Raw genomic sequence first — 24,551 nt, forward strand, 5'->3', positions numbered from 1 at the left:
AAGGTAAACCTATCCTCAAGAAAACATGGGCGGTAGTGGTGGTGTGGTGCTCATCGAAAAACATATTGCAATTAATAGGGCAAGCGAACTATGAAAACTAGAAACTTCACGCCGTTTAGTTTTATAACATGACGTGGATAAAATAGTACATGTGTCAACTTTTGATTTGATAACAATAAAAACATGATGTAGAGAACAATGTATAAGTTTTGTCCTTAAAAATATATACGCTAGGCGTAGGCAAAACATGGCGAATTGATAAAATAAAATAAAGTTCATCAAAGTGACATTTAGCAGGATTCGAAGACTACACACGCTTGTTATTTTTATGCGATTTAGCAAATCCTATCAAGTTGTTAACCTAATTTAAAATAAGGATTAAAATAATAAGTAGGATAGCAGGATAGTTTTATCATATACCCTGTTTCTTTATCCTGCGGACACCAAACGAACCCTTAACATTCAAATCTCAATGGATTGCATTAAAATCTCGACAGTGATGGTTGTAATTGTAAAATATACAAGTCATAAATCTATAAATAAACAAAAAAGTTCAACGGAAAAAGCATACAACAAATTTAAGCTACAACTTACGGATAGATATATAGTAGATATAAATACGTAAAATCCAAAAGAATATAGATCTAAAAAAACAAGAAGATACAGATGTGAAAAGATAGATAAATTGGATTTGCTTTATTAAATTGCAAGAAACACAAGAAAATTACATCGTACGTAGATGTATTATTTACATCCATAATTCAACTTTCGTTCCAATGGAGACAACTAGAGAAAGAATCTGTTTCCTTCATATACTTACAGCCACCACCTCTTCTTATATTCCACTTGCACTCATTGCAGTCATCAATTCTATCATTATAAATATCAATATAATGAAGTTTCGAGTCTCCTGGCCATGTAAAGCTGCAAAAAAACAATGTATTTTTAAATGGAATCATGTTTGGTTTAAATGAAAAATCGTAACTTTCGTCAAATTTGAGTGTGTGAAATCCAAGATCATCATCTTTGGATTTGCAATGAACTTCGATATCAGTAGGGTTTGAATCAATCGTTACATTATTGATAATTGTAACAGTTACTCTACCAAATAGACCAGCACTGATCTCTCTACTCTCAAATGCAAACACTACAATTAGTAGTATTAAGAACTTGAAGGAAAATGAATTTTGATATGCCATAGCTTTAGATGCACAATATGTTCAAGGCATATATCAATCTTAATTTATAGAACTCCAAATACTTATTGAAATTGATTCACTTAAATCTTTCTTAATGATGGTTAGCAATCAAGGATAATATTCCTTTTATTCATCACCATATGACCTATTTTTATTATAAAAAAAAAAAAATACCATATGACCTATTAATCATCAACCATTATATACCTACCATAATTACCTTAGCATATTAGAGCATATCCAATGGTAATACCACTTTGGGGAGTTCAGGTTCCCTCCATTTAATGAATCCTCCATTTAACCAATTAATTACATGGATGTGTGACATGTGTCAAATAAACAATCTAATGGCTAAGATCAAACCTTTAAAAATACACCTTCCCTGTGACTTTCTTCTTCACCTTCGGATCTCTGTAACTTTCTTCTTCACCTTCACTCTTCTTCCTTGTTTCACTTTACTTTGGGGCAAACCATAATAAAATTGAATTAATTTTGAATTTTGAAATAACAGTGGAATCAAACCCAACAATTACAAGCCAAACACACACCATTTTGACCTAACAAAATTCAATTTTCCAGAAGTAGAAATATGAAGCTTAACAATGTCTCAAATTTAAGCATGAATCAAAAGAGAAATTGAAGAGAAGAATAGGTTACAGTCCGGGAAGGAGAAGAGATCGAGAATGGAAAAACGCTGCAGAGGATGACATGTCGGAACGCGGGGAAGATGAAGAGGAGACCATGGATATCATAAGCGATCGTTCAATGGTACAGAGAAATATGCAACGCGACTTTTGGTGCTGGGATAGATGGCGGCAGCACCGACGAAGATGAGAGGACGAAGAGGGAGTTGCTAAGTTCCATATCAGAGGAAGGGGAAAGTTACAGGGAAGGTGTATTTTTAGAGATTTGATCACAGCCATTAGATTGTTTGTTTGACACATGTCACACATCCATGTAATTAATTGGCTAAATGGAGGATTCATTAAATGGAGGGAACCTGAACTCCCACTTTGGGTATTATACATTACTAATAAGTGTCCCTACAATGTCATATAATACACATTTGAATATCAAACATTATTAACAAATGGTTCATTTTATATTTATTTTTTTAATTGAAATTGATGATATTAAATTGATAATATGATACCTTAAATAATATACCGTATCATAATTTTGATACCCTCTATGTATCTCACATCATAGAACTCAAATGATAAAAGAAATTTAAGGTACGGATTTCCAATAAGGGTATCAAAGATTTATAGGATCTGCACCTTATTTTTTTATCATTGGAGTTTCATGACGTGACGTAGAGTGTATCAAAACTGATGATACGGTGTCTTATTTAAGATATAATATCATCAATTTTAAATTAAAAAAATAAATATAGAAGTGAATCAGTTGTTAACTTATTTTATCATGGAATGCAATTATGGGGCCACTGATCATACCTTAAATAAGGACTCTGGCAGATCGAGATGCCACAAAAATAAAATGCAATTATGGTGCCACTTCATACCTTACCCGTTAGATTGGGGTTATATATTAGAAGTTTAATAAAATAAAATAAACAGATTATTAACTTTCTTTAATATCTTTTTTAATTATATGGATAGGCTAAGATAGAATATGATAGGACAGTTCATAGTTTAATTTAGAATAAAAATTGAGCTAATTTTTTTTTTTTTTATAACCAGTGTTCGGTCTAATCTAATCAACCACCTAATATAGTTCAGGTGGTATCAAATGATTTCAGGTGGGCCGCTAAAAATTAAATATAATATATAAATTAAATTAAGTACAAACATTTACAAAATTGATGATAAAAAATTATATATTTTATTATATTACACGTATATTAAAAGGAGAATTTATTCTTGAAAATAGAAACTAACTATATAATAACTTTATAATAACTAACTAGCTATTATTTCAAAAACTAAAAAAAAAAAAAAATTGATTTGTTTTTAAAATTTGCATCACTCAGTATAGTGAATAATTATTTTTTTTATTGTAAGAATGTAAAAATTTAGTATAATATTTATAAAAAATGATGTTAATTAATTTAAAATCAAATGTATCTATACATTAAATTTTTTGAATGAAATCTTTTATATTATAAGCTTGTATACACAAGCAAACTCTAAACCCTAATTTGTTTTCCCTGTTTTCCCTCCATTTTATCTTGCAATTTTTATTAAAAAATAATACAATTTTGTCTTGACTATGATTCGAACCCACAACCTTTCAATGTAAGGCAATAATTCCAACCATTATGGCAAGTATATCAATTGTGATTAAAATTATGTGCAATAATTGATAAGCACCATCAATTTTAAAAGTATATCATATCAAAATTATTGTTGACTATATTATTCATCACGAAATATTTTTACGTCTTTCCTGATCAATGATTTTTTTTTCTACCGGATCATAAATTTAGAGAATAATTATCATGTGAGATTTAGAAAGTTATTATCACGTGTAATTTAGAAAGTTATTATCAAACTCAATTCTGCTAAATCAATTTTTTTTGCAATACAACCAAACACAACCATAGTCATGTCACTAATCACATTCATTATTTTGATTTTAACATTGCAGATTTAATATTAACCGATGATCAATTGATACATTATGCACTAGCAGACCAATTGTGATTTAAATTATGTCCACAAAGTGTTAAGCTCCATCAACTTTCATAGGAAATATTTCATACGACAATTAAGCACCATCAATTTTCATTGCACAATTTAAACAATTAAAAACCGATAATCTCTTATATTATAAGCTTGCTAACATAAGCTAACCCTAAACCAAATTTTTTCCCCTCTCATTTTCTCTTTCTTTTTATTGCAGCTTTATATTAAAAAAAATACATATTTGTCATCGAACCTGTATCCCTTACTTACAATAAAATCTTTCAACCGCTAAAACATGTGCTTCAATTATGAAAGAATTTAGGAATCCTAATATGTTAACCCTGTTTTCAATAAATTTGAACGGCGGAATTAATCACGATTTTTATTTATTTATGGATGTCTACTTAAGTTTATGTTCTTCATTATGTCTTTAATTTTTTTTTAACCTTTAATTATCATCAATTTTTTAACCTTTAGTTATCAGCAATTTTTTTTTAATAAGTAAACAAAACGATGGGATTTCAAAATTATTTAAAAAATATATAAAATATAAAATAAGCACATAAACAAATATAGAATAATTAGTCCATGAAATTCCTTATACTACTCTTATTGAAAATGCTCTTAGAATTTTTGTATTTTATTTTTTATTGTTACATATTACACTTAATTAGACCCATGCACCGCATGGGTCAAAGTTCTAGTAATTTAGAAAAAATGCAAAAACCTACTATGCAAGATTTGAATACAAGACCTCCAACACTACAAAGTGCTCTCTATCCACCAGGCTATCCATTCATACATCAAATATCTCACGCAACACAATATAATGAATATATATAGTATGTACCTGAAATTTTTATTAAATTTCCCAGGGTATAATAGTAATTTCAAATTATTTTGGGGTGGGTCAAGGTCCAGCCTCTGCTACTAGGGAATTATAAAAAAACAAATGACGTTATAGGGACCACTTATTAATAATGTATGATACTCAAAGTGATATCACTATTGAAGATCCTCTTAGTCTTGCTTCCATTTATTTCTTTGGATAGATGAAATGACAAAATCAATATGAACTCACATACATAAGTGAAGGAGTCGGGATTGGAACCTCAATCATAACATCATTGTGACACTTCACATTACAACAAAACTGTTTTGGAGCGTCGCGACCCAAAACAGACACTACAAAATTTTTAGCGTTAAATTAGTTTGTGTCGTAAAGAACACTTAAATGTTCGAATATGAATAATGAACCACCACTTCCAAATCCAAATATAGAAGAAAGTGAATCCTTCGAACCAACAATCATCCCATTACGCTACCATCCTTTTGTCTTTTTAAGACCTCAACAACAACCAATGAATCAACATTCACCTCAACCATTTGACAATCCCAACTTTCTCACATAGTTCAACACATCATACACTCCCTAAAGCTAATGTTAACTTAATGTAATCGTGAGGTGCTCGAATTAGGGGTGCTCGAATTAGGGGTGCTCGCGGTTCGGTTTGGATCGGTTTTGAGGCAAAAACTCATCCGATCCAAAAATAAATTTATTTGCGGTTTGGTTCGGTTTTGGATGACAAATAAAAAAAATCCGATCTAATCCGATCCAATATTATGCGGTTTAATTTGGATCGGTTTTTGGATATCCAAATTATAAATTGTAATTTTTTTTTAATAAATATAAATATTATAAAAAACGTTACAAAATAATAGTTTGACATTTTTGACAAAATAAATATTAAGTTTGATTTTTTTTTGGACATAAAATATTAAGTTTGATGTAAAATATTACATATAATATATTGAAAATTAATATTTTGGAATGACAATTACCAATTATATTCGAAACATATAAAAAGTAAAAAAAAATAGATTAAATTAAACTAACATATAGTATTAACAAAATTTAAAATGAAAAAAAAGTTAATGCAATATATATATTTATACTAATAAAAAGATAAATAAATATTAAAATATATGTATGCGGTTTGGTTCGGTTTGGATCGGTTTTAAGAAATCAATCCAAAATCCGATCCGATCCAGCGGTTTTCACAAAAGAACATCCAAACACATCCAAAAAACTTCGGTTTTTTCCGGTTTTCGGTTTTTTTGGATCGGTTTTCGGTTTTTATTTGGATTGGTTTGGATTTGAGCACCCCTAACTCGAATTGATGCTACGACGTCAATCTATGATTCATCGGTACTACAATACCACTCAAATTGATGCTACGACATCAATCTATGGATCAACGGTACTACGATACCACCCATATTGATACTACAATATCAATCAATATGATGATACTGAGGTCACTCTAATATGGTACTAAGAGCAATCTTAAATCCAAGGAATAATGGTGCTAAGACCATTCTTTATTTAACGGAACTAGTGATACTTTGATCACTCTTAAAATAAAATAATACTAATAATAATATTAGTATTAGTATCAGACAATACATAGAATAAACTTTTTCTTCTCTAAACAATTCAATTAGTGACAAAACATCATGCAAATCTTTCCAATTAGCATAACCAAATAAAAGAACTAATTCATGTGCCTAATTCATACTAAGAAAGACCAATATATGTTCAATCTGTTATAGTTTTAAATATTAAAGTAATTACAATCAAATTTGTAATCACAATTATAGCCAAGAAAAAGTAAACAAGTCTCTTATTCATAATCTCATATCCATATAATTTATCATATTACATGCAAATTTTCAAATACGCTGGGCATTATCATGTTCACAAGTAATCAAATTAATATTTCAATACCTTTAGTAAGAAATTCAACATGACTTTTTTGTATATTTAGATAATGTAACATGAATATAAGATAATCTAAATATGCAACTAACCTCACCGTCAGTATAACGCATGATAATAATCAAGGACCATAGCTGAATCGACAATAGAGTGCAGTGAAGGAAAAAACATTGCTAGCAGCCACACTTTTTTTTCTTTTTCTTTTTTCGATGGATGCAAACTCCCTTCTCACACTTATATGGAGCATGATCATATGAGTTTACTATACAGGTCCATGGTTTTATTTTTTTTTCGGTTACAGTAGCCATGAATAATGAATAATAAATAAACAAATAATGTTTCTAACCGATGTAAAACTTAATTTATTTATTTCCTCAAATTACTTTTTTTTTTTTTTGGTAGTGACCTCGAATTACATATTATTATGCTACAATACATTAATATGCTCTAATACCCAATATGAGAGTCAATTTTATTTTCAACTCACATATTAATGTGAACTTTATTCCGACCGTTATACTTACGGATGTATCTTATAAAGTATGGTGCATATAATTTAAAATTCATATTAGTTGATATTTTTATTTCGTAAAAATATCTACTACTCCCTCCGTCTCAAATTTTTTATCCTTTTAGCTTTAGTTTTGGGAAATGCTAACGAATGTCCCCGGAACACCCTTTAAGACCTTAAATAGTAAATTTTTTATAGAATTTTTATGAAAATGCATAAAGTCAACACATTGAAAAATTGTATTATTGAATTTTTTAAATAAAAATAAAAATTTTATTTAAATGGAATTCTTTAGTTTTATCCAAAAACTTTGGTTTTTTCTAAGAAATCAAGACACCATTATTGATATTTTACCATTTATACCCTTATAAAAGCCAAAACATTCATTAAATAGATTTTCTTTTTTTTAATAAAGTAAGGGTAAAAATGACTAATTTATCAATTTTTATTAGTATTTTTTAATTCACGTGCAAAACTCTAAAAAGATTAAAGTTTTGGAACGGAGGGATTATCTATTAAAAAATATCTATAAAATTAATTTCTTTTTAATAAAATAAGTTTCTACTACTATAATCATCATCCAAACAAATGTTATATGTTCAACACATGTTTTGTTCTAAATTCTAGTGGCAGAGGATCACAGATCTTCATTAACAACACAAACCTCAAACTTCACGAATTGATCTACAAAATGGAAAAATCTTTGATATAAAAGGTAACATCTTCTTAGTCAAAATAAAAAAAAAAAGGTAACATCTTCATTAACAACACATCTCACGTTTTGCAATTTCCTTTGTAATCATTACTCCCTTTTTGGAGTAAAATCAAATATTTTTTATATAAAAGGTAACATGTTATATATTTGATTCTTCTATGTATGTTTCTTCTTCTTCTATTTTTTTTTTATATCCTATGTATTCTTCTAATCATGTTGATTTCTCCTCATGCGATCCCATGAATGTGTAAAATCTTAATTTGAAATTTACATTACAAACAAACAAATCATTAATCAATTAAATGGAGATTTTTATTGGGAAAATTTGAAGGGAGATTTTTTTATTATTATTAACCTTTTGTTCCCAGGGGAGACTCTAGTAATCTAGAATTCCCTCGATATAAGTAAAATTTGGGGAAAAAATATTTTTTACCAGAAATTGAACTCGGATACTCCCGAACAAAGTTTATTAACTACATGAGTTGATTGACTTGATTGGAGATTATAATATTTTGTTTTACACATTGATCATTTCTAAATATGAAAATTTATCGAATTTTTAGTTGAACAATTTCTTAGTCAGACTTTAATTACCTCGCGTCGAACTATGGATTAATAGGGTCAATTTTCCTATGAACAAGAGGGTTGTAAACAAAAACAAAACAAAAAAAAATTAGTGTGAAAATTGTCTAAAGGGACAATGTGAAATTAATGAGAATTTAGAAATCTAACTCTAATTTTTTTTTTTTTATTACATAGAGGATAAAAGCCCAAAAATCTAACGCTAATTTTGCTGAATGTGTTCATGTAGTGATAGAGATGAAGGTGGGGACACACAATGTTGCCATTGCATTTTCAATCATATTATTATCCAACATTAATGTTGTTTTTGGGATTAGATTTGTGATTGATAGAGAAGAATGTTTCTCTCATAATGTTCAATATGAAGGTGATACAGTTCATGCTTCATTTGTTGTGATTAGCGCTAGTGATTCAACTTGGCCATTAACTCAAGAAGGTTTAGACGTTACGGTAAGTATTGTTAAATAGATGTATTTTAGATCCTTTGTGTGTGAAATTGCTTTTTGATCTGAATAACGGTAGAGAACGTTGTAATTATATATGCGAGTCGAAGTTCGAACCAGGATTTTCCCCTTATTTTCCATAAAGGTGACTTTCTAACAATTAGATTATTGGAAGAAAAAAAATGTTAGGAAGGAATGTGACATCATATGTGGAAAACAAATTAGGGCATGTCTTGTATTTAAATTCACTTTCCATTTGTTTCACCTTATATTGAAAATGTTACTTGTACCTCAAATTTTGCTACATCTTCAAATTACTATAGTTTTTGTTGGAATCATTAGGTTAAAGGACCTTCTGGTGATCAAGTTCGAGATTTTCGTGGTAAGGTAAGCGAGAAATTCGATTTTGTAGCTCGAACTAGAGGACCCTATCGTTTCTGCTTCACTAACAAGTCACCTTATCGGGAAAAAATTGACTTCGATGTTCATTCTAACCATTTTTCAACCTTTGATCAACATGCACAAGATGGTGAGCCATGTTTGAATTGATTAATACATTACACTTTAGTTCATTTTGAGACTATTAAGCCATCTAGAATGATGAGTGTTACTTTTGATACCCTCATCTATGCAGAGCATTTTACTCCCTTGATAGACCAAATAATTAAGTTAGAGGAAGCTCTTTTCAACATTCAGTATGAACAACATTGGCTTGAGGCTCAAACAGAACGCCAAGCAATAGGTAAATCACATATTTACATGTCGATAACGGTAATAATTAATATTATTATATATGTTGGTGTCGTGTCAGCACTAGACATATATCTTCTATCAGAAATCTCGGTGCTACTACTAAAGAGAATTTATATCTAATTGAGTTTTATATTTATTTACCATTACTACAGTAAATAATGCAATGAGTTCCAGAGCAATTCACAAGGCCTTACTTGAATCAGCAGCACTAATTGGTGCAAGCACCCTCCAAGTTTATCTTCTTCGCCGCCTCTTTGAAAGAAAGCTTGGTTTGTAGAAAACTACAATCATCTGTATGTTGATTTTGAAGCAAAGCTTGTCAATCCACCAAATTTTGTTTCCCTTTGTATGTTAAATAGTATTCATAGAAGTGTTACTTTGTATTCGCAATGAATTTGACAAAATCACAGTGTCGCCATGATTTTGTCAAGTCCATTGTGATTCTAAACATAGCTTATATAGTTCTTTTTAGACACATGAACGTGTATTTTTGTCTCCCTATAGTATGCTGCACAAAAAGCATTATTTTTTTTTTATGCAAAGTTATGTAAGCATTATATGTATGGATATGTTAAATTTGTGAAAATTGTTTTTATTTGTATTAATTAATGATGATTATAAATACAATCTTATTTTTCATTTATTTTTCGTATTTTTATGGGAATAAGGTATAATATAAGTTAGCCTTTATTATTAAAACACTTGGTAGCAAAGTTAACTTTTGTAATTATTAGTAAATTAGTAAAAATGACAATATTCTTAAAATTCAAAGAGAGAAAGGAAATAAATAAGAAAATTGTTGGCAGAACTCTCAATTTCAAGAAGAAATAACCTTAAAATTCTAACAGCACCTCCTCTAGTAATCACAACATTTTTCAAAACATGATAAACAAATTATAATGCAAAAAAGTCATATACCGAATTACCTCAATATATACAAAAAAAGTGTTGTCAGAAGAAAAAAGAAAAACATCTAAGCTGTGAAATACCTTCACCTAAGATACTCATAATCATGGTGTAGTCCCAGAAGAAGAAGAAGAAGAAGATGCTCCAAAAGTGTTGTCCCCTAATTCCATAACACATTCATCCAAACATATCATACCAAGAATTCCACCACAGTCAACTTCAAAAAGTGACCACCTACACACCGAGACTCCTAAAGATCCATCTCCGAGGCAGACGAAAAGTCCTTATTGAGAAACGCCAACAACTGAAGTGTGGTCTACCTCTGAGGTAGATGGAATGTCCTTATCGAGAAATGACAACAATGACTCTATCGTCACCGAAGTCTCTGAAAATGTGAAGCTCTTCATCGGCTGAAGTGGCGATCAGCCCAAACACATACATAAACACAAACACAGGGATCAGTACCATCAAAAACAAACATTAAACATATATTATAACCTCACACACACACACACACACACACACACACATATATATATATAACAAAACTCATAAAGCATTTAGAAACAACACATATTTTCACCCAAACACTTAACCTTATGAAAATGAGAAAGAATTTGTTTTCTTTGATAATCTTTTCACACACTCCTTCAAGAATATAAACTAAGGCACTTTGGCTTACAAGGTGTTTTACAAAACATCATGGCTTAAACACTAAAGTCATGAAATATTTTGACCTCCCACCTTATGCATCCCCACGGCCTAAGGCCAAAACAAAGAGAACTTCACTCAAACATCTTTCCACTTCGAATCCAGTTTTAAGAAAGAAAAAAAAAACTAAAATAACAAAGAATCCCTATGCTTAATACTTAGTTTATCCTTCAAAATATTTTCCAACACAACAAAGTTCATTAAAATTTCAAAATCAACACTTAGTAAAAAAAATATTAACATCAACCACTTGAATCTTAAATTAATCACAAAATATACAACTGCAACTTTTTCAAAGACAGGTAATTAAATTCATTTGCCTTCATCTCTACATAACAACAACAACAATAACATTGATCATCATTCTTCATCAAAGACAAGAAAAATTCAAAAATAAGCCACGGTTTTAACACCAAAATAGAAGTTAGTTAGTTAGTTAGTTACACTAGTTAGTTGTTCCTCTCATTGGCTATATAAGCCTCATGTGCCCCTTAATATAATACGATTCTCTCATCAATCTAATGTCCATTTTACTTTCTCTTATCAATGACTTCTTTCAAGAATAGTAATAATTTTTATAAGCTTAAAACTAGCCTCTTCAGAAGGGAAAAATATGTCGTGTTTAGATTAATAGGAGCATTTGGAAAAGTTTATGTAAAGCTTATTTGAATTTATTTCAAGATATAAATTCTTATGTTAGTGTTTGGAATGGATATTCTAGAAAATTAACTCATAAGATGTCCACAAGTTATTTTCAGCTTTATATACACACACAGACACACACACACACAAGAAAATCTTACACTCTGAGGTTTGCCAGGATCCAGTGGAGGTTTGTTGTGAGGTTCAGTGGCAGTCTTTCCTGGTGACTCAGGATTGCTACCTGTCTTTTTCTCATCCCTTGCCTCGTTAAAAATCACTGTGAACCCCTCAGCTGAAGATGGATCTTTGACATCCCGTTCAGAAAATTTTGGTAGTAGCCGGCCTTTTTCCTGTAGGAAGACCAAACATAACACTGAAATGATATTTTTTATTAAAATCAATAGTTAGTGTTAAAATAGAAACCAAAATCACTTTAACCATAGAAATGTTTTTGGGTCTGCTTGTGTAAAATCTTATTCAATCTCCCACAGTAGTGGCAGATGTTAAAGATATCCAACACAGTTGCTAATAATCTATAGGGAACAATTTATATTGCACTCTTTTATCACGCTCATGAAAATAGTCCCCCTTCCTTAAAGTTTGAAATCTGGCACGCAGTGAACACAATGCTGCACAAGATGCTATAGCATATGTTGCAGCAAGACAGACGCTGAATAAAATAAAGCAATAAACGACAGAATAATAAATAACACAGATCGTTTGTTAACCCAGTTCAGTGCAACGTCACCTACTCTGGGGGATACCAATCCAGGAATGAATCCACTATAATAGCTCTAGTTCAAAGCCCTCGACCAACACCCGGTACTTGACTTATCGCCTAGACACTACCCGTGCAATCCTATCTAAGAACCTCTTAGATAATGAGACCCCGTCCCAAATTCCCTCTAACAACACGTACCATGTTGCTGTCAATAATAATAATCAAGATGGAGACACTCTCCTAGAAACTAGACCACACTCTTGCTTAAAAGCTTATGAGTGAATCACACACACTAACTCCGTGCTTCAAAGCTTAGGAGTAGCTTACAATTAACAACCAAAACACAGTCCTAAACTTGCATCAAATTGATACAAGAAAGGCTGACAAAAGACACAAACTCTAAACCCTAAAAACTCACACTTTGTAAAGAACACGGTTTAGAATACATGAATAAAATAGCTTGAGGCTTCACATATTTATAGTCTTCAATTGTCTTGATGTCCAAGTTAGGTCTTCAGACTTGTACAGCTGTGAGAATTGCGGCCCAACCCTAAATTAATTTCAAAAATATAATTTGTTTGTTTCATGTTGTACCAAACAAAAAAAACGCCAAAAATATAATATAATTATATTTTTGTTTTAAATCACTTTCCTTTGACCGACTTCAATAAAACTTGCTGAGTAAGTCTCGTCTTGCCTAGACGCACGTGCCTGAATATATAATTGAAGCAAATCTTGACTCAGATTTGAAATAAAAATTCTGCACGAAAACAGAGCTTCAGTATGCTGTACTATAATGCTACAGCATCTCAGTTCAGCATCTGGCTGGTTGGCTTTTGCAAAATGTAGCCAATCAAAACACCAACAATCTCCCCCTTTGGCAAATTTTGGCTAAAACAACCTTAGGCCAGTGCATAGAGAGATACAGTCTAAACTTTCCTTCGAGTCAACATAAGCACACAACTAGGAAAGAAAGTAGAACGATGCTAAGCTATTTGAACTTTCCTTCGAGTCAACATACGCACACAACTAGGAAAGAAAGTAAAAGAATTCATCAGATGAATAGATAGCTAGCACGTAAGCATCAGAGGCATGCAACAGCGGAACATAACACATCTTAGCCTCAAAGTACAGATAGAGAGAAATAAACTCTCACATAGTGGATTCAAGATCGGAGAAATAAACTCCTTAAAATTTAAGTAGCGCCACAGAGAATAGGAAAAATAAATTCCTATATAAGCATGCATATTAAAAGTAGTAGAAAAATAAATTCTACCTACTCCCCCTCAATTTATGCATAAACATTCACTCCCCCTCAAAACTTGCATATCACATAGAACAGACATGCTATACTAGATGCTATAGCATTATGCATCACATCATGCACAACATATTACTCCCCCTTTTTAGCCATAAATTCTGACAACTAAAGTCATTACCATAGAATAGGAGCAAAGTACAGACTTCCACAGAGTTATCAGAGCATAGAGAAACATAGAGTGCAGAGAGTATCAGAGCATAAGAGATCATAAAGTGCATATTACAGACCATTATGGCAAAGAGAACCTGGAGTATCAGAGCCAAAAGACATGGATTGTACATGTTACAACCCAGAGAGCATCAGGGCGTAGCCCACAAATTAAAATCCAAAAGGACATGCAAATAAAGCATAAGCAGGTCACATAGAAGGACTTGCGTCAGAGTCCTCCTCCTCTACCTCAGTATCACCACCTGCAATATCATTAAGAACACCAGGATTGACATTGGAGAACACCTTGAGGTCAACAATCATTTGCTTTATAGGCAAAACATCAGATGACAGATTGACAGATGATGCAGCACAGTCTGCAGCATGTGTTACTCAAACAGTCTAAAATCAAAAAGACAAATCACAACCTCTCTTATCAGCCTCAGTACAGATGCCAGGATGTTGTGCCAGAACAATATCACACATTAGTGTAGGGAAGGCTATAGGCATCTTCACAGCACATGACTTACCATGCAGAACAGTTTCATCAAAAATATAAGAACCAAAGTCAAAAGGTGATCTGGTCCCTACAACATATATAAACCGAGCCAAACCTGTAGCAACAATATTGGAATGAGTAGTTGGAGCCTAGTTGGCTGCTGCAATCTTGTTCAGGAGAACGTATTTTCCAGTGAGTGTCTTGCATACTTCCATGAACAAACATTTTCCCAAATTCTGGACTTTTAGGATCATCACAGTCATCTCCTATGTTTACAAAAATTCTTTGGTAAGCATCTCAAAGCACTTACCCAGCCCAGTCACAGTTCTCATCAAGTTCACTTCATTAATAAGATCAACAAGCTCTTGGCATTGTGAGAATTCTTCACTGAATTCCTCTCAACAGCAAGCCTTCTCTTTACCACACACTTCCAAGTGTCAACATTTTCAACACAATGAAAGGAAATGTTGTCAATGGGTACAGGGAATACATCTTGAGGGATCATCTTTTTCTTCACAGACTTCTTTGAGGATGCTGCAGGCGATGCAGTAGCATGTTGGTCTTCCTCAAACTCTGAATTACTAGAGGAAATAGTCTTCCTCCACAAAAGCTTCTTCTTTGGCTCAGAGGGCCCAGTAATCTTACTCCACTGTCTTTTAAGACTATAGATTTTGTTTTCCTTGGCAGTCTTGACAGGAACATTAGAAACATCTACACCTTTACCAGCATTGCTCCTTAACCTCCTAGTACTACAAGCAGGAGTCCTCTCAGTAAGGTTGAGATTGTCCACATAAATAACATTTGAATCTTTCTCAGCAGATTCATCAACATTCAAAGGAACATACATAGTTTTACCACTATCATCAACATAAGGGATCACATAGATATGATGAACAAAAACATTATCAGTAGTAGTTGCTTCAGAACCCTTTTCTTTGTTAGAAACAATAACATTATCTGGAGACTCGGGTATAACAATGTTATCCAAATTTTCCCGTGCTGCAGATGTTGTAGCATCATGTGCAACATCTTTCTCAGGAACACTCTTCTTGACATGTTCCAACACAGAGTCATCTTTGACCTCAGTTGGAGCGCTAATATCATTACCAACAAATGTTAAACACAGCAGAGGAGAACACCACATAACTTTCTCTGACAAATACTTTCTCACCACAAGAAACATCCTTATCATCAACAAACACACAATTCTTACCAAATCTTCAGATGTTTCAACATTACCCATAACAGCGTGCATTACTAAATAAGTTGAAGAGAAAACTGCACGCCACACTTGCAATAATTGCTATAACTCTTCAGATAGGCAAATCCCAAGTTTGCCTCGCAATTTTTCAAATTGGATCGCATCTAGAGCCTTAGTAATAATGTCAGCCAGTTGTTCTTCAGTGGCAATATGCTCAAGAGTCACAATACCTTCTTCAACTAGATCTCTGATAAAATGGTGCCTAATATCAATATGCTTCGTCCTACTATGTTGGATAGAATTCTTTGAAATATTGATTGCACTAAGGTTATCACAGTACAATGCCATAGCATCTTGTACCACATTGTACTCCAACAACATTTGTTTCATCCATAATAGCTGGGAGCAGCTACTACCAGCAGCTATGTACTCTGATTCAGCTGTAGATAAAGATACACAATTTTGTTTCTTGCTGAACCAAGATATAAGATTGTTGCCTAAAAAGAAACAGGCTCCTGAGGTGCCTTTTCTATCATTTGCACAACCTGCCCAATTAGCATCACAATACCCCTCTAGCATAGACTTGTTCTTGTAGACTCTCTTGGTACCAATCACATTAGTATTTTCTGGTCTAGGAACTAAGTCCCAAACTTCATTCTTCTTGAACTGATTTAGCTCTTCTTGCATAGCATTTATCCAAAACTCATCAGTAAGGGCTTCCATCACATTTTTGGGTTCAAACTTAGAAACAAAACAAGCATTAGGAGCTAAGTCAAGTGTCCTTCTAGTAGTAATTCCATGATTAGGATTACCAATAATCAGATCTGTAGGATGATTCTTTTGAGTACGAATGGGTGACCCTTTCTTTGAAGTAGCAAAGATTGGTTCAGGTATAGTAATCTCTGTATCATTCTTGAATTCCTCAATAGATTCAGAATCTATGCTACCTAGGATAGATGCTGTAGCATCTTCTGTATCATCTTTCACAACATTGTTTTTCTCTCTTTGAAGTAGAATACATAGATCTTTGAATACGTCAAAGGTCTCTGATTTCTTTCTAATAAAATTTATCCAGGTATATCTAAAGAAATCATTTACAACAACATAGGCATACCTTTTTCCTCCTAAGCTTTCAATTTGCATAGGTTCCATCAAATCCATGTGTAGAACTCTGGTAGTGGTAAGATGCTGCAGCTTTGGATGTGGCTTCTTGGTTTGTTTTCCAATTTGACATTCACCACAAATGCTTCCTTCTTCGATCTTGAGATTTGGCAAGCCCTTGATGGCTTCTTCAGGTATAGCTTTCTTCATGCTTCTTAAGTTGAGATGACCAAGTTTTTGGTGCCACAATTTTATTTCATCTTCTTTCGTGATTAAGCATGTCGACACATTTGCCTCTTCTTGGGGAACCCATAAGTAGCAGTTGTCTTTTGATCTGACGCCCCTCATCAAAATTTCACCCTCATCATTTGTAACCAAACATTCAGACTTGGTGAAGTTTACCTTCATCCCTTGGTCGCATAATTGACTGATGCTTATTAAATTTGCAATCAATCCTTTTACTAACAACACATTGCTTAGTTTAGGCAAGCTATTACTGTTGAGCTCCCCTATACCAACAATTTCTCCTTTAGTACCATTACCACAAGTTACAAAACTAGTTGAGTAAGACTTTAAATCAACAAGAAATTTTTCAATTCCGGTCATGTGTCTTGAACAACCACTATCAAAATACCAGTCTTCCCTTGATGAAGCTCTAAGTGATGTGTGAGCAATCAGAGCAGTAATCTTCTTCTCAAGTTGAGTATCATCACTGGTCTTCACATTCTTACCTTTAGGTTTCCATTCTTGTTGAGTGGAGGCAGTTGTGGAAACTGGTTTAGGCTGATGATGCCTGTTAGGGTATCCAAACAATTTGTAACAAAAAGGTCTTATATGCCCTTTTCTGCCACAGTAGTGACATATCCAAGAGTGATGTTTTCTTTTGTTCTTTGACAAGGGATGCTGCTTATGATGTTGTAGCATCTGTTGAGGCATCTTTCGCTTATGAGTTTCTTTTGGATGCATGTACGTGAGATCTGGGCTGTAACCTTTGTGTTTGTTGACATTCTCATAACTAAGTCCAATATGTTTAGGCTTTAGAACATTTTTCTCTAAGATTTCTTCTAGTTGACCATCAGCTTTATGAAGTTTATCAAGATGATCATCATCTTTATACAACATGTCAGAGAATTTTCTCAAACGCCAAATGTCAGCATTTAATTTTTCAATGACTTCCTTAGCTTCATCAAGATCAGAGGATAGATAATTTACCTTCTTCTGGAGCTCATCCATCTTTGATATATTTTCAAATTTTTCTGCCTTCAATTGATTGATGGTTACCTTTTGTTTCTCAATGACTTTGCATATTTCTCCACTCTTGAGGCAGAGTTCTCTGTAAGAATCAGCAAGTTCTTCGTAGGTTACCTCTCCATCACAAGATTCTGTATCAGATGTAATAGTACCTGTTAAGACTGAGATATGTTTGGCAGTCACAGATGCTGTATCATCTTCTGAGTCATCATCATCAGACCAACTGACAGTTAGTCCTTTCTTCGTTCTTTTCTGATATGTTGGACATTCAGGTCTGATGTGACCATATCCCTCGCATTCATGACATTGAATATTCTTGTTTAAGCTTGACCTTTCATCACTCTTAGGTTTTCCTTGATTCACAATGCTGCGCATAGTGCCTGGAGCATCATTCTTAGAATTTGGTCTGGGTCTTTTGTCCATTTGTTTTAGAACTTTGTTGAACTGTTTTCCCAGCAACTCCATAGCTTCAGAGATACTTTCATTAGATTCTTCATCCTCTTCTAGATCTTCTTCATCATTTTTGGATGAAAAAGCAATGCTCTTATTTTTCTTTTCACTTCTTCCATTTACAACACTTTCATAAGTTTGGAGTGATCCAACCAGTTCATCCAGCTTCATCTGAGATATGTTTTTGGCTTCTTCCATAGCTGTGACTTTCATATCAAATTTCTTTGGAAGAGATCTGAGCAATTTTCTTACTAACTTTTCTTCGGGAATTTTCTCCCCCAAAGCATCAAATTGATTATCATAATCTAGAATAGTCATATGAAAATCTTGAATTGTTTCCTCATCCTTCATACGTAAATTTTCAAACTGAGTAGTAAGGATCTGTAATTTGGACATTTTTACCTGAGGAGTACCTTCATGAACAGTTTCAAGAATCTTCCATGCTTCCTTGGCTGAGACACATTTTTTGATCAGTTTGAAGATGTGTTTGTCTACCCCATTGTATAATGCATATAATGCTTTTGAGTTTCCCAAAGCAAGCTCATCTTCTTCTTTAGACCAGTCCTCCTCAGCTTTTAGTTCAAGTGTTGGCTTTCCATCCTTGTCCATGACCACAGGGGGGTCCCATCCTTTCAGAACAGCTTTCCAAGTTTTGCTATCCATAGATTTTAGGAAAGCAATCATGCGTGATTTCCAATAATCATAGTTGGAGACACCAACTAGAAGCGGTGGTCTGCTTACAAGCCCTCCTTCTTTGTCCATGTTGCCAGACATTCTCCCTGGAGCTCACCCTATAACCAGAAAGGGTGCCTGCTCTGATGCCAATTGAAATCTGGCACGCAGTGAACACAATGCTGCACAAGATGCTATAGCATATGTTGCAGCAAGACAGACGCTGAATAAAATAAAGCAATAAACGACAGAATAATAAATAACACAGATCGTTTGTTAACCCAGTTCAGTGCAACGTCACCTACTCTGGGGGATACCAATCCAGGAATGAATCCACTATAATAGCTCTAGTTCAAAGCCCTCGACCAACACCCGGTACTTGACTTATCGCCTAGACACTACCCGTGCAATCCTATCTAAGAACCTCTTAGATAATGAGACCCCGTCCCAAATTCCCTCTAACAACACGTACCATGTTGCTGTCAATAATAATAATCAAGATGGAGACACTCTCCTAGAAACTAGACCACACTCTTGCTTAAAAGCTTATGAGTGAATCACACACACTAACTCCGTGCTTCAAAGCTTAGGAGTAGCTTACAATTAACAACCAAAACACAGTCCTAAACTTGCATCAAATTGATACAAGAAAGGCTGACAAAAGACACAAACTCTAAACCCTAAAAACTCACACTTTGTAAAGAACACGGTTTAGAATACATGAATAAAATAGCTTGAGGCTTCACATATTTATAGTCTTCAATTGTCTTGATGTCCAAGTTAGGTCTTCAGACTTGTACAGCTGTGAGAATTGCGGCCCAACCCTAAATTAATTTCAAAAATATAATTTGTTTGTTTCATGTTGTACCAAACAAAAAAAACGCCAAAAATATAATATAATTATATTTTTGTTTTAAATCACTTTCCTTTGACCGACTTCAATAAAACTTGCTGAGTAAGTCTCGTCTTGCCTAGACGCACGTGCCTGAATATATAATTGAAGCAAATCTTGACTCAGATTTGAAATAAAAATTCTGCACGAAAACAGAGCTTCAGTATGCTGTACTATAATGCTACAGCATCTCAGTTCAGCATCTGGCTGGTTGGCTTTTGCAAAATGTAGCCAATCAAAACACCAACAAAGTTGAACTTCTTGGCCCCTCAAACATCACATTTGTTGCAATTTTGGTCCTAATTCAGATTTTTGGCCCCAAAACTGGTGATTTTAGGTCCCAGGAGTGGTGATTTTTGACCTCAAAAGTGGTGTTTTCTATTCATAATGAAAATTGGGACAATAAATTACCACTTTTGGAGCCAAAAATAACCATTTTTTGGCCAAAACTATGGGTTGAGACCAAAATTGCAACAAATGCAATACTTGAGCGACCAAAAAATTCAACTAAAAAAAAAGGCGACTATTCTTGTGAGTGTGATAAAATAGAGGGACCAAAAGTACAACACAATAACATCATTTGACCTGCTCATCGTCATTTTCTGAAGAATGATCAATTCCTAGAGTGTTTGTTAGGTGTTCTAAAGATTCAGGCAATTCCTGAACAAATACCCATGTAGAAAGTATCATAAACAATTCATAGAAGCTTTCGTTTTGTCAATACCCAAGAAAAGGTGTCCGAAAACTCCAAATTGGATTAAAAGAATAAAGGAAAAAAATATTTAAAACTACCTCATCACGGGTGTATAATGCATGATTATTCGAACCTTCAGCGGCAATGGCCTTGGAAGGATCTTCAGAAATACCCTGAACATGTGCCATAAAAAAATTATGCAAATGGAACAACATGTGCGATCTAAGCATGAATTAGCAATATGTGAAAGAGTTTTACTTGTTCATTTTGGATGACAGGAAATTCTCCTTCAAGAACAGTAACGTTTACATCAATAAGAGGATCCTGCATATATAACGTTACAAGTGATGAAATTAAACGAATCTAATGATTTGAGCTATGGAGACTTTCAGGTAAGGCTATTTCAAAACTTATGAATTGGTTTATTTTCCCCTAATAAGGGGGTTAGGTTGTTTTGAAATGCTTTTGAAAAAATTGTTTGCAAAGTTAATCCCACTAAGCATTTGCATTTGGCTTTCCAATTACAAAATAAATCATGAGAAAACATTCAACACTCCGTCTTACATACCAAATCACTTTGATCAATAGAAAGATTTCCTCGTCCCTTACTGAGATCTTTAAGCTTCCCCTGCAGAGTTAAGAAAAAGACTCAGAAAAGATTGTTATATTTGCAAGATGTGGACAATAAAAAATATTGAGAATGCAGCAAACAAGTATGGTGAACAGGAATAAAAATGCTAAGTAAAAAGGAAGCATAAAGTATGCGACAAGCACATCATATAGATAGAACAAAACATCTAACTTTCCGCTGCTAAAACGTAATAAGGGAGCTCCCATAGTCCCAATCGTAAACATAAAAATGGTACCATGAAAGATAATGAATGGGAATAGATTACAGAGTGGGGTCGGCTACATAGATCAAACTACGCCATAAAGTTCTATCGTGTAGGAAAGGATTGATATAAAAGAAAAAAGTATTGCACATCAGATATTCAATATTTTACTTCAAATCTATATGACATATCCAAAAGACTTTTATTTTGGCATAACACAATAACAATTAACACCATTTGACCTATGCAGCCAACTCCAACAAATGTAAAAAAGACTTTTATTGTTGCTGTACTACAAAATATGTACAGAAGTTGAACCAAGCATTTCGTTGAAACCATACTTGTTAGCAAAATGACTAACCGTTCTCGTCCAAAAGAGACCGCATGCATTACATAAATTTTTCCGTCCATCTGGCCCACGACGCATAACATTATTTTCATTGAATAAACAATGTTGACATATACATCTACAAGACAAGAAAAAATAAACATTCTGAATAAAATTATGTATTCACAAATCTTTCTCCCACCTATAAAAGAACCATTACGTTTAAAACTCACAAATAGGGATCACAGCTTTGCTTCAAGAATTTAAACTGCCCATTCTTCTCACGCAGCCTAGCAAGAAATAAAGGAGAACAAAAACATAACCAATTATATAAATAGAAATGAACACATAAACTTCAAAAACAATTTAAAATCAAACAAAACGCTACAAAGAGCCAATAATAGTATTGGACCTAAAAGTCATAATCCAATTAGTTACTATCAACAACAATGCATTATGTCGCTCACTCCTTACTTTAACTGCATAGAAATTTTCTAACTGATATACCTCTACCCAATATTAAGTCAGGTCAAAAAATTCAGAGTGAATGTGATAATTTAATTTAATATAATATAAAACAAATTTAGTCTCCCAAAAAACATAATAAAATGTCAGTGTCTCACAAAATGTTGTTCCTCCCCTTCCTCTTCATCCCCTAGTTTTTGCCAAAGTTATTGCTGCTACCTGAAAACCATTCAAAATCATAAATTAATAAGCACAAATATTACAAAGTTCTATTTTTCTTATCACTTTCACATATTTTATCCAACTTCAAGCACACACAATGCAGTTAACTTCGAAACAACTTAAAAAACGAAACAAAATGACTACAATTCTCTATAACACAACTACGGGAAATTAGGAATTTCAATCTATTATGGAGAGACATGGCATAACACAAATTTCAATCATGTTACAAAACTTCAACAACACAAACTATGCCAACAATGAAACTTCAGCAATACTAGCTATTGATAGTATATAAAGTGTGACAAGCTTGTGTAATACTCATATCAAGCAACATAAGTGTGAATCTAAATATGGAACTATAACTGCAAGTAATATCAAAACATCCGGTCATTAACCATGGTCAGTATGCCTAAAAAAAAAAATCATTGTCAGTATTGCGGAATAAGGAAGCAAGCCAAAAATCATCCATAAACACATGGTGAATGGCGCAACGCCCTATATATAGACACAAAAAAAAAAAAGACTTACGATACATGTCAAGAACCGTTGACTTAGGCTCTATTTAGTAAGGCCAGATTTTGAGCTTATAGCTTAAAAGCTCATATGACCAAAAAAGACATGTTTGGTAAACGTTTTTCAAAAAAAGCTTATAGCTTATTTTACTGGCTTATAGCTTATTTTTCAAACGTTATTTCAAGTAGCTTGACATATATCTTATAGCTTATTTTACCCTTGTCATCTTAGTTGAAAAATATTAAATATTAATTAAACATATTTTTTTATCATTTCATATTTATAAGTTAGTTCAACCGATAATTTTACCAAACACTACAAATTCAATCAGCTAGCTTTTTCGCTATAAGTTAAAAGTTAGTTTATAAGCTCATCCGCTATAAACTAGCTTATCAGCTATGATATTTATCATTTCGTCTACGATCCCAAAAAAAAGTACAATTAAGCACAATAAAAGTTAAAAAAACAGAATATGCATAAACAGAAAATAAATAAATAAAAAATGAAGCAAATGTAGAAAATAGATGAAAGCTGAAAAAATGGTAATAACATTAAACAGAAGCGGAGATATATTCGACAACAGAAATGAGCAACAAAGCAAACTTACTAGCTACAGTTCGTCGACAGAGTTGCTCCAATCGCGAAAATGAAGAGCCGGGAAGGAGAATGTGAAGAGAGGAGCAGAAATGGTGTTGTTGATTGTCTCGTACGGTGACCAAAGCGGTGGTTAAAACTTAAAATCTATAAAATACCGACTCGGACACGGACCCCCCGACACGACTACATATTTATAAAACATATAAATTGAGAATTAAAATATATACATGTAAATCTAATTTGAACAAGTTATTTTAAAAAAAAAAGGTTAAAAACAAGATAGTAATTAAAAAAAAAGGTTGAACAAGTTATTTTATCTTTATTTATTCATCTACGATCGAAAAAACTAAAAATATCGTAATCAAAATGTAATGTCTTCGATCCCTCATTGATCAATATTATTGTTTTTACATATAATTATTTTTTGGGGCACTTGTCCGATACGTGTCATACGAGTGTTTTATAGGTGTCGGACACCGATCAAAGGAGTGTCAAACTAAAGGAAAAATTGAATTTTTTCCGACACCGATATGAGATATCCAACATGTGTCGGACGAGTGTCATACAAGTGTCTGACACCGACACTTGTCGGACACCGCAACACGCCTAATCATAGATGTTTCAGTGCTTCATAGCTTAAAACTCGTACAAATGAAAATTTTATATTTTTAAAATCCTCGTTTAAAGTTATTGAACAATATCTTATATGTTGGTGACATTTATTTTTATATATTAATAAAAAATATGGTCAA

At 32.9% G+C, this 24,551-nt stretch overlaps 2 protein-coding genes across 6 annotated transcripts; one reads left to right on the forward strand and one right to left on the reverse strand.

Moving 5' to 3' along the window:
• Positions 1 to 7,751: 7,751 nt before the first annotated feature.
• On the forward strand, positions 7,752 to 10,419 carry LOC123912900 (transmembrane emp24 domain-containing protein p24beta2-like). 2 transcript variants are annotated; one of them, XM_045963487.1, is made up of 5 exons: positions 7,752 to 7,852; positions 8,664 to 8,884; positions 9,220 to 9,406; positions 9,512 to 9,619; positions 9,783 to 10,419. In XM_045963487.1, the coding sequence occupies exons 2-5, from the start codon at positions 8,672 to 8,674 to the stop codon at positions 9,905 to 9,907; spliced, it is 633 nt and encodes a 210-aa protein (XP_045819443.1). In that variant the 5' UTR covers positions 7,752 to 7,852; positions 8,664 to 8,671; the 3' UTR covers positions 9,908 to 10,419. The 2 variants fall into 2 exon arrangements, with proteins under 2 accessions (XP_045819443.1, XP_045819444.1); XM_045963488.1 differs by lacking the exon at positions 7,752 to 7,852 and having other exon boundaries at positions 8,536 to 8,884.
• Positions 10,420 to 10,530: 111 nt separating this feature from the next.
• Positions 10,531 to 23,946, reverse strand: LOC123912898. 4 transcript variants are annotated; one of them, XM_045963483.1, is made up of 10 exons: positions 23,810 to 23,946; positions 22,623 to 22,683; positions 22,233 to 22,289; positions 22,033 to 22,138; positions 21,407 to 21,466; positions 21,097 to 21,162; positions 20,937 to 21,011; positions 20,730 to 20,804; positions 12,051 to 12,239; positions 10,531 to 10,946 (listed from the first exon to the last, which is right to left on the reverse strand). In XM_045963483.1, the coding sequence occupies exons 2-10, from the start codon at positions 22,649 to 22,651 to the stop codon at positions 10,821 to 10,823; spliced, it is 783 nt and encodes a 260-aa protein (XP_045819439.1). In that variant the 5' UTR covers positions 22,652 to 22,683; positions 23,810 to 23,946; the 3' UTR covers positions 10,531 to 10,820. The 4 variants fall into 4 exon arrangements, with proteins under 4 accessions (XP_045819439.1, XP_045819440.1, XP_045819441.1 ...); XM_045963484.1 differs by lacking the exon at positions 23,810 to 23,946 and adding an exon at positions 23,218 to 23,355; XM_045963485.1 differs by lacking the exon at positions 20,730 to 20,804.
• Between the last annotated feature and the right edge of the window lie 605 nt (positions 23,947 to 24,551).

Source organism: Trifolium pratense, linkage group LG3 (genome assembly GCF_020283565.1).
Source record: "Trifolium pratense cultivar HEN17-A07 linkage group LG3, ARS_RC_1.1, whole genome shotgun sequence".
In the NCBI taxonomy this organism is placed as follows: domain Eukaryota; kingdom Viridiplantae; phylum Streptophyta; class Magnoliopsida; order Fabales; family Fabaceae; genus Trifolium; species Trifolium pratense.

Bases quoted from the DNA above. Each gene is read 5' to 3' on its own strand.
- LOC123912900 (XM_045963487.1), top strand. From the start codon at position 8,672: ATGAAGGTGGGGACACACAATGTTGCCATTGCATTTTCAATCATATTA. The intron at 9,407-9,511 runs GTGAGCCATGTT...TCATCTATGCAG, and splicing joins TGATCAACATGCACAAGATG to AGCATTTTACTCCCTTGATA. The intron at 9,620-9,782 runs GTAAATCACATA...CCATTACTACAG, and splicing joins AACAGAACGCCAAGCAATAG to TAAATAATGCAATGAGTTCC.
- LOC123912898 (XM_045963483.1), bottom strand. From the start codon at position 22,651: ATGAAGAGGAAGGGGAGGAACAACATTTT. The intron at 22,139-22,232 runs GTGAGTTTTAAA...CTTGTCTTGTAG, and splicing joins CAAAGCTGTGATCCCTATTT to ATGTATATGTCAACATTGTT. The intron at 21,163-21,406 runs GTATGTAAGACG...TTATATATGCAG, and splicing joins CTATTGATCAAAGTGATTTG to GATCCTCTTATTGATGTAAA.